The 15950-nt window shown below is 42.0% G+C and overlaps 1 protein-coding gene across 5 annotated transcripts in view; it reads left to right on the forward strand.

The window, feature by feature from the left end:
- cdin1 (CDAN1 interacting nuclease 1) overlaps positions 1–8037 on the forward strand; it is a 52467-nt gene extending 44430 nt beyond the window's left edge. For all 5 annotated transcript variants that reach the window (XM_038729354.1, XM_038729357.1, XM_038729355.1 and 2 more), the window contains one exon: positions 6476–8037. In XM_038729354.1, the coding sequence (XP_038585282.1) occupies positions 6476–6632 (157 nt within the window). In that variant the 3' untranslated portion in view covers positions 6633–8037. The remainder of the gene's footprint in view (positions 1–6475) is intronic.
- The last annotated feature ends 7913 nt before the right edge of the window (positions 8038–15950 follow it).

Consider the following 15950-nt stretch of genomic DNA (forward strand, 5'->3'; position numbering starts at 1 on the left):
AGTGTGTCATAACTGAAGAGATCAAGCCATTTTTATGATGTAGAGGGTCATTATAGAGAATGGGGAGTCGATATGTGAGAAAAGATCAGGTGAGCTCTGACTGTCTGAATGTTAACCCTCACACAGCCAGAGAATGACATAGAGACAGAGCATTCTTATTATTACATTCATATTACAAAGGCTGACTTTAAAAGCGATTGTAAAAGAGGAAAGAAAGTTTTTCTCTGAAGTATAAGTTGTTCCGTAACTCCAGCCTAAGTTTCATTTTTGACTGTTCTGGTGTCGTCATAGAGCTGTCGTCGGTAAGTTGTTTTGTCGCATGCAGTGTACTCAATGCTGTTTGGACCAACTTCTGAACACTAAACAGACAAAGCCAAAGCCAGACCACACCTTGTTTGGTTTCGCTCCACATCCAAAGCAGACCAGAGTGTGTCAGAGCGCGTTGGACCGTGACGCCATAGATCTGAGAGGGGACCAGCACACATACCACACACAACACACACTTGTCCCTCAGATATGTGTTGCTAATGTGGTAGGCGACATGCTCAGTTAAGGGACTTAACGAGTTCCAAACACTGATTAAGACTCCTCCCTTCAGCTGGAGGATGTTTGGGAAGCATGATATTGTACAAACGGATCCTAACCAGGACCAAATGGCATTGTGTGTAGGCATTTTCTGTGTCTTGCTATTGTGCTCTCAAAATAAGGCTGATGCTTATTAGCTCATGTGTTCATTCACATAATCATGTGCTAGCCAGGTTATCAATCAACTGATTGATATAGTGTGTGTTGTGGGGGGGGGTGTAAGGTGATAAGATTTGGGTTAATGTGAGAAGGTGGCTGAGGTGATAGGAGGTTGTAAAGGACACTGAGGTCAGAGAAAGTGATGATTCGTTAGTGGGAGATAAAGACCACAGAGTAGACTGAAGTTGGGGGAGCTTAAGGGTGTTAGGAGTTAAAGGGTATTAATAAAATAATTGGAATTAATAATGTATACTATTTGTCTTTCAGCTTCATTGAGCAGGATTCTTTGGTATCATTAAAATGCTTATTATAGTTTTTTAACCAAATCACCGACCAAGGTAAAGTCAGTCATCGCAATTGTGTATGTTAACTAAATTTTCAGTGATCATAAAACAATTGTCAAAAAGCAGTAGGTTGAGTCATCTTCCTGGTTTAAGGCTAGATATCAGTGTTGAATTTAAATTACTAAATGTTATTTGTCATAAAGTTGTAATCTTAAAAATTTTTGTCCTAGTTAATTTGGATTAACTAGGACTAAAATCTGTGTGGTTTAATTCTACAAGGTGAAATTTTTTGTTGTTTTAATAAAGAAGTCAGCCATTAATGAGTCAGCGAACAACAAGGCACAGTGAAAGGAGTTGGTTATCTTGCTGAGTAGTTGGAGGTTTGCCTGCAGCTCTTCATCAAACAGGTCACTGTGGCTTCTCCTTCTTGTTCTATTACTCACTGTAGTATTTCAAAGCTGATCCACTGTCAAAAAATTACAAAAATGACCGTTGACGTATTTGTAGTCACATTTTTTATGAACGACAGCGGTCAGTGTTAGTCTCACTGACAAACACATTGCATTTCCTATGACAACTTCATAATAAAAGTTAACTTGTTTTTCGCCTATTGCAAATGCTTTTTATGTGAAGCTGCAGCAGTAGGAAATGTTCAGTTTGCATCAGCAGCAACTTATATAGCATTTTTACAGTGAATTTATAAATATTGCTCTTCTTTCATCGGTGGACCATAGGCACCAATGGGTTACCTAATTCAGCTTTCCTTGTGTAATTGAGAGAGAGAGAGAGAGAGAGAGAGAGAGAGAGAGAGAGAGAGAGAGAGAGAGAGAGAGAGAGAGAGAGAGAGAGAGAGAGAGAGAGAGAGAGAGAGAGAGAGAGAGAGAGAGAGAGAGAGAGAGAGAGAGAGAGAGAGAGAGACCATTATCATATCATCAAATATTATTCTAAAGTGTATCATTTTATCCCTGAGCTAAATGTAGATGATGCTGAGCGTTGACTAATTTTGTTGGTGGGTCACAGGAGCTGAGGGCATGTCCTGCTATAGAGGTTACAGTGGTTTCTACAGTTACCAAATAAATCACTGGACTCCTCTAGACTCTGTTTTGGTATTGGTGTCTTGCATCAGTGAGTGTAAATTAGCTCCTAGTGCAACATGCAACTCACAACACACTGACTCGACCTGACCTCCCACACCCTCCATACCCACACATTTCACCTCCACACCTCTATGTTAAACCTAACACTACATTACACAAACAATAAATACACATAAAACACTCCCTCTGCCTCCAACAGTGACAAAGATGAAACACATCTCACATTCCATTTCTATACCCCTTCAACAGAAAACATAAAAATGTCTGGGAGAATTACACCTGGAGGAAGATGTTTTATTTTTTTATTGCCGTCTACTCCACCTTAATTACAATGCTTGTGTAGGTTTGGGCAACTCATGTAACATACGATCGTGTGTTTGTATTTGTGTTTTACATACCTTAGCAGCAAGGGGAGGGGGGTGAAGAGGGAAAAGAGGGTTCTATTCTTAGCTCTAGTTATGTTAATAATCTGTGGGAGGTTAACTCTTCTATTCAACTCTGTTATGTATGGACAGGTGGATGTATAGTTTGTAGCAAGGGATTATTTACCTCCCTGTTTGTGGATGCCCCTCCGGGCAGAGTCAGCTTTTAAATATCCAATTCGTGTGCGCGGAGGTTATCAGGGCGTCTTCATCATCAGGCGGGCTCACTTGCTACAAACAGCTACTGCGAGGCCATTAAAATACACAAGCTGGATGTACAAAGATCAGCTGCAGGGCCATATCACCTGGCATGCAGGCACTGGGTCGCTGCCCCTCTCTAAAATTGCACACATACAAACACATCTCAGAACCATTATCTGAGCCTGTAAATAAACTCCTATAGGCAACTGCTTATAGCATGGACTGACCATAAAAGAACAGGCCATTTGTCACTAATACACACATTTTATTTTTCGATCTATTGCTAATAATACATAGTTTCTCAGTCTCCAACACAGACACTTTTATTCCTATATACTTCTCACCCCAATGTTTTCTGTCTTAAAAGAAGTTGAGCAGGTTCCATGCCTGCATTTCAGGCAGAAGAGAAAAGACTGACTAAATCTAATGTTTGGCATTGCTTCAGCGAGCATACCTTGTGACCTGATGTATGGATGCTGAAAACAAAGACGTCTTTGTGGAGAGACCTCAGAGACAAAGAGTTCACCCTCAGGTAGAGGCTTCTGCTGTCTAAATCATTGCTGGGGCTTTTATTTGAAAACGGGTCTGTGCGTATGTACATAAAATGAAGTGACAGTGTTTTAAAGTCTAGCGTAAATTCATCTTGATTTTATTGCTAATTCATCATGTCGCGTAATGTGTTGGCAGAAGTGCTCGGCCCCCAGTTTTAGTAAAGCTTTTTCTCACCAAATGTGGCAGATCAAATTAGCCTCTATCTTAAACATCAGCAACCTCAGACTTCTTAGAAAATGTGAAGGGAATGAATAAAATAAAGAAAGCTTGTACACTCTTTGAAGGCTACAGTTTGTATTTTATTGTAAATTTTATTAGCTTTTTCAGTTCAGGTTTTTGCAAGTGCTCTGTGTATGTATGGCTTGTGCATTTAAGATGCAGAGATTTAATTCAGTGCTCAGCTATGTGTCTGTGCATGACTCGCTGTGTGCGCGCAGGCAGACACTAATAACAATCCCTCTTCTCCATTCAGGGTTTTTTTTGTTTTGTTTTTTTGTTCCTGAGTGCCTTTGCTCTCATTAAGCTGCTGCAGTAAGCTGCTTGGCTCCTGCGACCACCACCTGCTCATTAACACTAACGAAAAGCATGGCTGGCAGCCGCAATAGACGCCCAGGCTCGTCAAGTGGCCCCTTTGCTGAAATTAGCTACATTTCACAAACAATTTCACCAACTCGTTACATATTTAGGTGTTTATTGGAAGATGGCTGACTCTGACTTAGAGGTGGTGTGTGTGTAATAAGCACACACTAAGTTAAGATGAGCCAACCCACATAATAAACCATAATTTGCCTACAAATTCAAACTGAACTTCCATTCGCTTCCTCAGGCACTATAACACAAAGGTCAGAGGGACTGTATAGTAGAATATAGGGTGTCATATACTGTATATTTATAATAGCTCTTCATATTGCCTGGATGCTGCTTGGAACTTTTTGTTAAGAATCTCATACTCTAGCAATCAGTCTCAGTCTTGGCCGCCTGACTGTTCCCTTTTCCCTCAGTGTTATTGTTTGTATTCCCAGTCTCAGATTTTTACCTCAAGGTCCCTGTAGTATTGACTTGTATTAATTCTGACTAGGATTCAAAGTCCATTTATTTTCTTTACTGTATGGAAAGGCCTTGGTGACATGGCTCCCCTGTGTTTATAATTTTGCTTGTTTCAATTTGTGCTCAGCCTCCCCTGACAGACCCGGGACATGATGTATCGTACACCGCTGCCTTATCTGTTGATGTACAGTTTTAACCTTTCCAGAAGGTTGCCTCTCTCCACTCTGTGCAGACCAGTCTCCCTTTTCACCCCTTTTCAGCCTCACCTCCCCATCCAGAGCATAGGAAATACATACAGCACGGCGGCTGAATAAAAGGAAGAGCATAACCCAAAAGTCATCTAATGTAAATGTTTAGGTTTTGTTTCCATAACATTTCCATATTAAGAGTTGGCGGCCTTGTGCAGCGGTGGACCATGGAAACGATGAGAGTTTCGGGGCATGTGCAGCGCTGAGAGGCTGAGCTATGTGTGTGACATTATGGTGAACTTTCAGTATGCATCTGTGGGCTTTCTCCAGGGCTGTTAGCTTTGGCCTGTTTGCTCATAGATACAGCACCGTAAATCACGCACTGTAAAATGTAGAATGCGCGGATGGGTGCAGAAGCATGTACTGCTGCAAGGGCCTCTTGGAGGGAGGGTGTGTGCATGTATAGTCACACATTATTTTGCGCATGTGTCTGTCTTGATACAGGTACTGTATGTAGAACATGCACTGCCTCAAGGCCCAGTCAACACAGTACACTACACACATACAGCTGGCAATGTCACGACAACTGATTCTTGCGCTCACATTTATAATATATGTGGTTCAAATACCTTGTCAAAGTTGTAAGTTAATCCATGTAGATATTTATAATAAGCTCACAAATTATAATGATACAAAAGATTCCCATAATTATTATTAAAATGATGTTTGAGTCTGTATTTTAATATGAAACGATTGATCACAGGTTCATGGTTTTATGCACTTTACCTGGGGGTTGAACTTCTGTTGCTCTCCGTGGCCCTTTGGCAAGCTTCCTGTCTGAGTCTCCAGAGGCCCCAACAACATTGTTAACTGTCTGAGGATAGAGTGTCTGGGACCCGAGCACTGTCAGCCCCCTGAATCTGGTCTTGCATGTGGGGGCAGTGGTGCTCTCCGTTCAGAGTTCAACTGTGTCATGTCTTTATGCATGGCAGCTAATGTTCAAAGAATAGGCATGATCTATATGAGGCGGAGAGGGGCCACCGGTGGCTCTTTGGGGCATAATAAATAGCTTGAAAAATGATTTATTGCCTTTGTGAGGAGAAGTAGTAAAACAACATTGCACATTCCTGGTGAAGAACTCCTCCATTTTAATTGTTTCTGCACCTTTCGGCAGACCCTCAGGTAGTACAGTACAGTAGCGACAGGGTCTACAAAACACAATAGCAGTAAAATGATGAGAGGGAGAGAACTAAAGATAGGAGTAATGAGAGAAAAAACACCTTATATTTAAATAGTCTGAACTTGACTTCTCAGTTGCTTGGAAAGTCATTATTTATAGCTTTTAAGAACTGCAGTACTTGCCAACTGAGGCAAAGTTGCTCTGGCTTTCAAAGTGAATGTGGATCAAACAGCTGGACACTGTTGGATAGACTAACATTAACCACCAGATGCAGTGTGTTTAGGTCTCAGACTTTGTGTTGAACTCTGTGTGCTTTGCTATGTGTCAAAGGCTTCCAATGACAGGATACGGAAGCCTTGGTGTAGAGCTTTGTTACTTCACAGATTATTGTTATTTCTCTGCCATTGTAATGTGATCGAGTGTGTATCACCCTGTCAGAACTATCTTAATCTCCTTGAAGGCTTTTTTTTTGTTTGATTCTGCACAAGTTTCCTGGATGTTGATCAAAGGAAAATACCTAAGCGACCTTATCTATCATAGATCAATCTTGCTAGTGTCCCATCTTTCTATCTCTTTACTTACTGATCCCTGCTTTTTTGTTATGTCTTCCAAATCCAAAGTCAACAGCCTGAAGCATTTTGCAGATATGAATTTAAAAGCAATGGTATAACTCAATTGTAGCTTCTACAGAACTCCCTGAGATGACAGCAATGATGTACTAACAAAAGACGGCCTTTGTTTCTTTTGTTTTGCACTACAGATTTGGTCCAGGCCTCGTGATCTACTGGTATGGTTTCATAGGAGAGCTGGACTGTCAGAGAGACAGAGGTATCCTGCTCAAAGACTGCTTCCCTACAGACATTGTCACCCTGTGCCATGCCGCCCAGCAGGACCGACTGCCACAAGAGCCAGAATAAAGACAAAGAGTGAGAAAAGATAAGGACTGGAGCAAAAAAAAAAGATGGAAGTAAAGAGAGGAAGACGAGGAGGCGAGAAGGGTAGGAACAGGGGTGGATGCTTAGATCCGGAAGCAATTTGGCTTTCCTGCTGTGTGAGACTTCTGGCAAAAATCTGCCCTGAACTCCACCTGACCCTCTGTCTCTCCCTTTCTTCCTCTCTCCCTCCCTCCCTTTCTTTCACTGCCCCAAAGCAACCACATGTAAATATACACCAGCATTTTGTATATCTGACAGCACGGGGTCACATTCATACCTGTGTGTGAAAACGCCGTCTTGGAGGCTTTCCTGGTTGTGGTCAGCTCCTGGCCCCTGGATGGCCTCTCACAACGGACGGCCAGGGTGAGAGCCAGGGCCAAAGCAGGACATATGGCCCTTCGTTATCACACCCAAAAGCCCTGGCCTTTGTCACTCCTTCCTCCTCTGCTCCATAGGCAGATAAGAGAGGTGCGGCCCGGGGGCTGGGTGGACGCCTGACTCTCACCTGCGTCAGTTAGTGCCCTTCCATGGTTGTAAACAGGATCATTTCTGATTTAAGCTGGTCTCACTGTGACCTTTTTCACCTTTCATTATAAAATGTGTTGAGGGTATATTTTTCTTTTTTTTTGGCACACATAACTAAATTTCATCACATCATTATTATCAGCATTTTGTATATACTTCTTTAGTGTGAAACTATAAATTAATTACCTGTAATTCTTCAGATTTTGGGTACAGTTTTTCACACAGCTCCCAATAACCTCTTGTGATGAGATGACTCAACAGGTATTTATATTTTACTCATAGTCTGTACTGCAATTAATGATTTCTTTCATTATTGATTAATGTGTTCAGTTAAGTAGTAATCACAAAACAATTGTTCACATTTTGTCAACCAACGGTCCAAAACCCAAAGACATTCAGTTTACAGTGATATAAAACAGAGAAATGAGCTGAATCCTCACATATGAGAAGCATGTTTGGCACTTTCTGCCCTCACAAATCAAAAAGATGAATTGATGATCAAAATTTTAAATTAATTTTCTGTCTCTATCGATTAATCATTTCAGCACTGATCATATAGTTCACAGGGTTATTTATTAGCCTTAAGTCTCTACTGTGTGCATCCTATAAGCTGTGTTAGCTAACATTTGCTAACATCAACTAGCAAGCCAAGTAGCCTGAAGTTAACAATGTTTTCCACACAAAGGATTATGGTGTCCCAGAAAGCTGAGATCACAGTCAAATAAAATGTGAATTAATTAGGTCTATATGTCCTTTCCATGAGTGCACTGCAGCATTGTAAAACAATGTCCCACAGTTTATGCTGTTATCAGTTAAAATATGTTTGTGTGTTTATTATTAATAAATAAGTTTTCATAAATTATTTTGAATATGTTGTCATGAATATTAACAGCATAAACTTTATATACTTCTTTAAGTTAAGCTATGTCAGTGCTTACAGGTACGTAGAAACACCTGATTTCCATGTAAAGGTGTGTGACTATCCAGCAGTTGTCTGTTGCACGTCTTTACAACCCTAGTGCCTTTTATGAGCACACGCCAATGGAAGAAACACAGGGAAACCAGAAGTGAACATAAATTTGACTGATGCTTTTAGAGGCAGATATGCACTGCCTATAGGGGGTCCCTGTCCTGTCCTCTTCTTTATGGCAGAAAAAAAAAATAATGATAAGAGGAAAGAAAGTGAAAGGGTGAAGAACCTGCCACCACCTCAGAGATTGCATCATATAATAAGAGGGGAATCATTTTACGTGTATTTTGCCTCCTAATTGTTCCAGTATTGAGACTGAGTAAAGAAGAGAGTTTGTTTCCTAATATCACAGATCTTTCAGTACAGAGGCTTGGTAGCTGACCATCTGTAGTTGCCTATTGTATAGATGATACATTATAGCTCTCCTTGTCTTCGCTACTGTGTCATTCCCACACCTGAATCTCTTCAGTTCTAATACAGAAAATAACTCCCCTATATAGAATAAAAATAAGCGTTTCTGTTTGTTCGGCATCACTCATGCAGTTAGAGGGATATGGAATGTGGGGGTTAAATACCACTAAAGTGTTGCTTGATTTGTTACCCTTAAACCTCTAACCCTCAGCCGGCTCCCATCTAGGCCTTGATCCCTCCATGAGGAGGCCTGTGGGTCACCATGAGGTCGCCAGGCCATGGCCATGACTTCCTCTGTCATCCCCCCCCCCCCCACCCCCCCATGTGGTACAAAACAACTGTCCCCATGTGTCCAGTTAAACTCAGCCCTATTGCCTGGCCATGGAATGCTTAGACATCAGTTTATGGCTCCTGTTGGACACAAAAACAGAGCTGTTTTACTCGGGGAGGGAAAAATCTCTGTTGAATAAGAACAGAAAAAAAAATGGAAAACAGCAGATTCAGTTCCTCTCAAGTTTCAAGCCTTCCTGCCATTGTTTTCCAAGATGGCTGTCGCACAAAAGAGGAGCCAGGGTCAACTCCTATAAATTAGGCTCTGCACACAATGCAAACTAAATACAGCTTTTTTTAAATCTACTTCAAAGGCGAGGGCTGACACTGGCGTCAGCTGACAATATTTCCATGATGTGAGCGCAAATATAGAAAAAAAAATTCCATCAGATGATTTTTAAGAGCCAGACATCTTTATTTTGTGTGTCCTCGCCCTTGTCTCTCACCTCTTTTTAGATTCATTGTTCTTGTCACAACAATGGGGCACTCGAGTGCTCTCCAAATAAGGCCGGTTTGGAGAGGTCATTTCCTGAGGCCAGGAACACCAGTGTTCTGGAGAAATTTGATCCTCAAGAGGCATCCAGCAAGAACATGACTCAACATAGTATTTTTTCATTAAAGAAAAGGTTTGACTTACAGTATTATATGAGGATTACTGCTAATCAATTTTGTGTGAAGGAGAAAAAATTGAAAGCATATTGTTAACCATGTTTGTTACAATATTGCCAAGAAACGACATGCTAAACGATTTAGCTACACATTTTATTCAGTATTGTAATATTGGTTACATTTCTTAAATCTGTGACTCCCATGTGTCAGATTATTTTGATGCAGTTCACAGTATCCACTCTGTTGGGGCTGGGCCCGCAGGCTATTGGAAGTTCACTATCCACTCAGATGTACATCTTGGCCCAATCTCTTCCAGATCCTGCTGTTTTATGCCTCTTCAGCCAAGCTGCTAGATAGACCACTGAGACGCAGAGAATGAGAAAGAAGGACAGAACCAGAGACAGACTGATGGGTAGGTTCTATCCCTCCAGCAGACCACCAAACGGACTTCCTCCACGCTCCTGTGTTATTTATGTGGAGAGAGCTCTGGCCTGTTTCTGCCCCAGGCAGCATGGTGCTTTTAGTAGGGATCCTCTCAGCCTCCCTCAGCCAGCAAGACATCACAGGGTGGAAATAAATAAAGGTTCTCCTGGAAGAGTCAGAGAAGCCAGTTTGAAATTAAAGTAAAAAAAAGCCTTGAATAGCAGCACTGGGAAAAAAGCAGCCTCTTTGCCCTGAGCTGATGCAGATATGAAGAGATTTCATTTTTATTTTTAGGAAGCTCTGCCTGCTAATCAGAGGCTGTTATTTAAAAACAACAATGGATCATGAGAAAAATGGTCTGGGGGATTTTATATGGCAAAGCAGTGGATGTTTGATTGACAAGACGGAGGGCAGATGGTATGTTTGAGGGAAACTGAACAACTATGACACATTAATCCACTCAGAGCGGTGGGGGGGGGGGGGGGGGGGCTAGTTTAGTTTAGTGATGTATGAGTCACTGGTGGTGTGGGACAACTGGGGACACGGCCGAGAGCTTTAAAAAACAAAAAATCCAGAGCTCTGAACACCCTGCAAAAATCACTCCTGACACTGATGTGACATTGGATCACATGCACCCAGGGCCTGGCCATTGAAATATTCTATATTCGACAGCCCTAAATGAGCAACACAAGTTAGTTTCTGTTAAAAGACACAGCTTGGCAGTGGAAACCTAAATGACTTAGATGGTACACTGTGTTAAAGAGAAAGGTGTTGACTACACTTCTTACTAATTGAGGTATTCCATTTAGAGCCAAGCTCCCATTTGTAAAAACAGTGGCACTCGCTGTGTAACCTACCCCTTCAAATAAATCCAGGAAGCATATTTGGAGTTCCTTCCAGTGAGACCTGATACATCATGTGTCTGTGGCCATTGCTGAGGCCTGTGATGGTCCTGAGTTTAGCCAAGATGTCATACATCAGCCATATTTTACAGTGGCTATTTTTGCTTGTCAGCTTTGATTCGTCCCCATTGTTTTAACATGTATTGTCATGGATAAAAAAGGAGAACTTGAATACGGGAGAGGAGCGTGGGGAGTTTGCAGGGTGAAAAAAAAAAGGGTCTATCAGCGAAATAGAGGGAGCATGCGTTTGTGGTTGGAACCACAGGGGTGACAGCCAGCATGGAGGCTGCCTGCTCTAGCGTCAGCCACCAGAAAGGTCAGCCCCCCTGAGTGGCATTTGGACTGTGACAGAAGTGACCCAGAAACTGTGTCATCTCCTGTTCTCAGCAAGGGTCCAGAGGATCCACAGGTACAGGTACAGGCCAGCATGGGGATGGGCAGGGGGCAGGGTGTGCAGGGAGAACAGCAGGGTAGAGGAGAGGTAGAGGAGGAAGAGGCAGAGCAGTAGATGTATGAGCACAAGTGACATTCTAAAAGATTAGAGCTGTGTGGTAGGAAAATATGACTATGGAGGTAGTCAGGGGGGGAAAGGTTAGTTGCAAGACGCTGGAGACAAAATTTGATTCAGCCAAAACAAACCCTGGCTCACCCTTTCCCTTGTCCTCTATTTGTGAGCGTGATTGCCTGACAAGCTGTCGCAAGCTTGTTATTATGAAATAAGCGCACTTAGTAGGGGGCGGGACTACTGTAAACGGGTGGCGGTGACCATGGAGAGGAGCATAGCTCTTATGGGATGTACCGACTACAGGTTTTGATTGGTGCTGAGAGCAAAGCTTGAATCCAGGGCATAATCAGAGCCACTAATCCAGTTGATAACAGCGGGTCTGGCCCTGCACCCCGGGCTCATTCAGAAGAACCCCTGCATTTGTCAAAACAAGCCTTATGATAATTTATCACACCACAATAAATCCTGGCTTGAAGTCCTAACACACAGATGAGACAACTCCTCCATTATGTACAGACTCAGCTTAATTTTGGAAATATTTCAAAGAGCAGATGTGATTGGTTATTTAATGAATTGTTGCCACTGGCAACATAATATTTTTGTGCTAGGAAATTGTGAAGGGCAGGGATGGAAGCAGCCGTTTAGCCCGAGGAGTTAGAGGAAGCAGAGAGGGAGAAGAGAGGAAGAAGTGGCCTGGACTAAACTTTTTTTTGTGATGCTTTACGAGTATTTTGTTGGGCCTTCACTGTGCTGAGCAATTAACTGTTTGGTTGAAAAGCACAGTGCCAGCTCCAGTGCTCCTCAGCTAGAAAAATGTGGGCCGTTTATCACTTTTACAACTCATTTTCACCCCAAAACACTCCACTCCTGGGCTGGATACAACCTCACTGCTGCCATGTCCTTGAGTTCCTGGTGACAGGTAAATATACACTTCCATCCAAACACATGTCCCATATGGTCTATATTTGACTTATGGGAGGTCAGCCTGTGAGGGATCGATGTTGCAGTTCATTTTTAGAGGCTTGATGATGTCATGTTGCAGTGTACTGTGGGTTATGGGTTCAGGAACCTGTTGCTGCAAGAAAGCAACAGCCACCACAACTGTCTTGACTCAGACTTTGACGAGGCAACACGTGCGATGCCGTGAATTCTTCCGCCCACTTTGAGGACAAACTTGAATGAGCAAACTCTTGCACTCTCTCTACTGTAACTTCAGCACATCACTCCTCTGACAACATCCCAGTCCCACAGGGATCATCGTCAGGTCACACAAGAGGGAAGAATGAATGGAGCGATGTGATGTTGTCATTCAAATGCAATGGATCACTTGAACTCCATTGCCCTGTTGTAATGACCCTGTGTAAGGACCTGTAATGTGGTTTTCCCATTGGGTTTGAGAGAAACCCTATGCCAGGCCATTCAGGTGTGCAATAAAGTGCTTTTCACTTTCTGAGGACTTCCTGTCTCCAGTGGCGTTCTCCATTAACTCCTCACAGACAGACAAGAGCCTTTCTATTGGCCCAGACTCCCTTTATCGCAGCAGTTATTCCCCCCAGGTACGGCGCTACCTGGCCCATAGATAAGATAGGAAGCCGGCTGCCTGTCATTATTGGCAGATGAAGGCTATCTGAATATTGACAACAGTTTATACTCCTTGTTGAGAAACAAAGTTGGACTTGTGAGACAGTGGCACACAGGACTTTTATTGTGTGGAGGAGATATGAAAACCCAGGTTCCCTGCGGTCACACACCCAAATAGCCTTATGTCATAGCTTGCTCCCCCTCCCTCTTCCCCCTTCCTCCTCCTCCTCCTCTTCAGTTGGCTACTATTTATTCCCACCAGCTGTAGTGATGTGCTAAAAAAGTTCTTGACACCAGCTATTGCTTTTCATCACTGCAGCTTCCGACTGCTAACAGGGGCCATGCTAGCTTTCTTCCTGCCTCTCTCACATGCTGTGCAGTGGAGGGAACACTCCCATATAAAACAGAAACACGCACGTTAAAGTTATCGCAGAGAAATTGTAGGATGGCAGGTATAAAATATAGTTCGTAGGAATCCTCACAGCGTCGGTCGTTGAGGGTTTGTGCATAAAACACCTGAAATGCCAAACCAAAACAGACAGACTGACCAAAAGAGAAACAAAAAAAAGAAGAGGGAAAGAAACGCTGATGTTGCGCTGAGACGTGTCTGATGAAACAGCGACGTGGACGCGTTTAAATTCGTTTATTTTGTGACCTAAATCCGAAGGTATATTCAAGTCTATAGTTTGATAGTTTATCTTGAACGTTTCTAATAAATCAGTTTTGCCCTTTTGATATCACCTGGTTATGTATTCAAAATGGCACGATATCAGCCTCTGACGAATTTTATTTTTTTTTTAAATACGGTTGTAGGCTACAAGTTTTTTTTTTTTTAAGACTAATCTTTAACGACGTCTTTAAGCTTTTGGGTCAATACATTTAAAGTGATATATTTAAAAAATGGTCCTACTTTTCACCTGGACTCTTATTTTGTGGAAATATTTACAAAACCCAATTTTTTTTGGTTTCTTTTATTGAAAACAAAATTCAATTCAAGATGTCGGCAGCCTTTTTTCTCCTACTTTAAAGCCACTAAAAAGCGCGTTTAATTTAATGTCTAAACGAAATTATTGTAATTCGTTTTTTTTTTATTTAATAGATTTCTAAATATATGGATGATACATTATAGGCAATAACAATAAATAATAATAGCCCGTACACATGGCATTATTATTATCATTATTATTATTATTATTATTATTATTATTATTTAAAGCAATGGTAGCCAATTCTTGTTGTTCGTTTTCTAGAATGTTAGTCTATTATTGTTCTTATTAAAACAATCCAGGCTATATAAGTATATAAGTGGACCACCTCTGTGTCTCCTTGATATTTCCTCCAGAGGAAACGCTGATTTGTAACTCCATCCCAGTGACACCAGTCTCCCTCTCCTCGTCCTCCCTCCCCCTGTTTTTGTATAGGCCTAGACCTCTATGCCATTAGATTGTTTTGAAAAATAAGGAGAGGTTTTAACTGCCATCTGAGACGATAATGGTTACCGATTCTATACTTTCAGTCATAATCTTCAAGTGGGCCGTGATTAATGATGTCGGTGTTCGCCGGGTCCTTCAGGCCCCTGGCTGGATGACTTCAGCCCTGCTGCCCTGCTCTTTAAGCTCTCTCCATCTCTCTCTCTTTCCTTTAAACACACACATATAGTCTCTGCCGTGCACAGCTCTTGCAGAGATGTTGCGGTCTTACATTATGAATTGCACATTTCTCTGTGTGTCACACACTCAGGAAGTAGGAGCCAGGCAACAAGTCCCCAGGTGCGAGGCTAATATTGGCCCTACAATCCATCTTTATTGATTTTACCATCAACGTGGCCGCCTAATACATGCATAAGGAGCTTTATACCTATAAGTAAATATGAGATGAGAGTCTTTGGAGGTCACATTCACTGCAGCAGGCCAGGGTCTTATCATCTCAGAGGATGAAAACGGCGGGAGGCTTTATAGTATTTTTTTAGGTGAAAAAAAATCCCAAAGAGTGGATAAGTCTTTTTAATATTTAAAACAGAAATGCGAAGTATCATCAGCAGCTGACGAGAGACAGGCAGGCCGCTTCTTCTGCTTCCCTTTCTATTAACACATTTATTTTGGCCTCCAGAAGGGGTCGCCATCATGTAATAACAGTGCGCCCAAGGGTGTGGTGGGGAGGGGGTCTCCAGCTCGCTCGCTTCAAAAACCAACGAACATCTAGGCTATTTTATTGGAGTTAATAATTAATTGATTCGAAGCTGCTCGGTGCCTATAGAATCTGCACATTTATCAATAACCCGGAGAAATTTCATATTTTAGAAATTACACACTCTCTCTCCCACTCTGTGTCTCTTTCTCTCGCTCCTTCTCTCTGTCTTTTTGTATCTTCCTCTCTCTGTGTCTTTCTCTCGCCCCCCTCTTTCTGTCTCTCTCTCTCTGTCTGCCCCCCACCACCCCCCACCCCTCTGTCTCTCAGCCCTCTTCTGTTATTTACAGTTCTTGTGAAATGTCTCACTTTGCTGCCCTCGGCTACCCGCAAGATATTTCTTTTTTTTTTAAGCTCTGAAAATAAACCGAAGGAAATTAAGAATAATAAAAAATATTAACTTAGGACAACAACCCATAAATTAAGGCAATCGATATGTTCGCCGCTCACTGTTAGGACTTCCGTCTCATAATGGAATAATGCCAGATTTATTTGCGAATCTTATGGGTTTCTCAAGCCATAACCCGTGATTATTTCACTGGAAAAACCGGTCAAATGTTGACAACCTTGGGGCTGGAGAAGGCAACATAATGAGAAAAAAAAAGAGACGCTCGGCCTGAGGCTTGCCTAATTAAATCTTAACTGATTGAAATAAAGGTTTGAGTACCTCAAGGCTTGACTAAACTCCGGCTATTTTCCTTTTTATTGCGCTTTATTTATTCTGCACTCACATGCCCTCTTTTTTCTTCACCACTGGCCACTGCAATTTCCAGCTTCTGCTCATTCCAAACCCCTATAGCTATATTATTTGACTGATTATAATTTCCCATCATTAAGATTTATTTTTGTGGGGTGAG

This window comes from Micropterus salmoides, unplaced genomic scaffold, assembly GCF_014851395.1.
Source record: "Micropterus salmoides isolate LMB-PRFRI ecotype aquatic unplaced genomic scaffold, ASM1485139v1 Ms_hic_scaffold_19, whole genome shotgun sequence".
Taxonomy (NCBI): domain Eukaryota; kingdom Metazoa; phylum Chordata; class Actinopteri; order Centrarchiformes; family Centrarchidae; genus Micropterus; species Micropterus salmoides.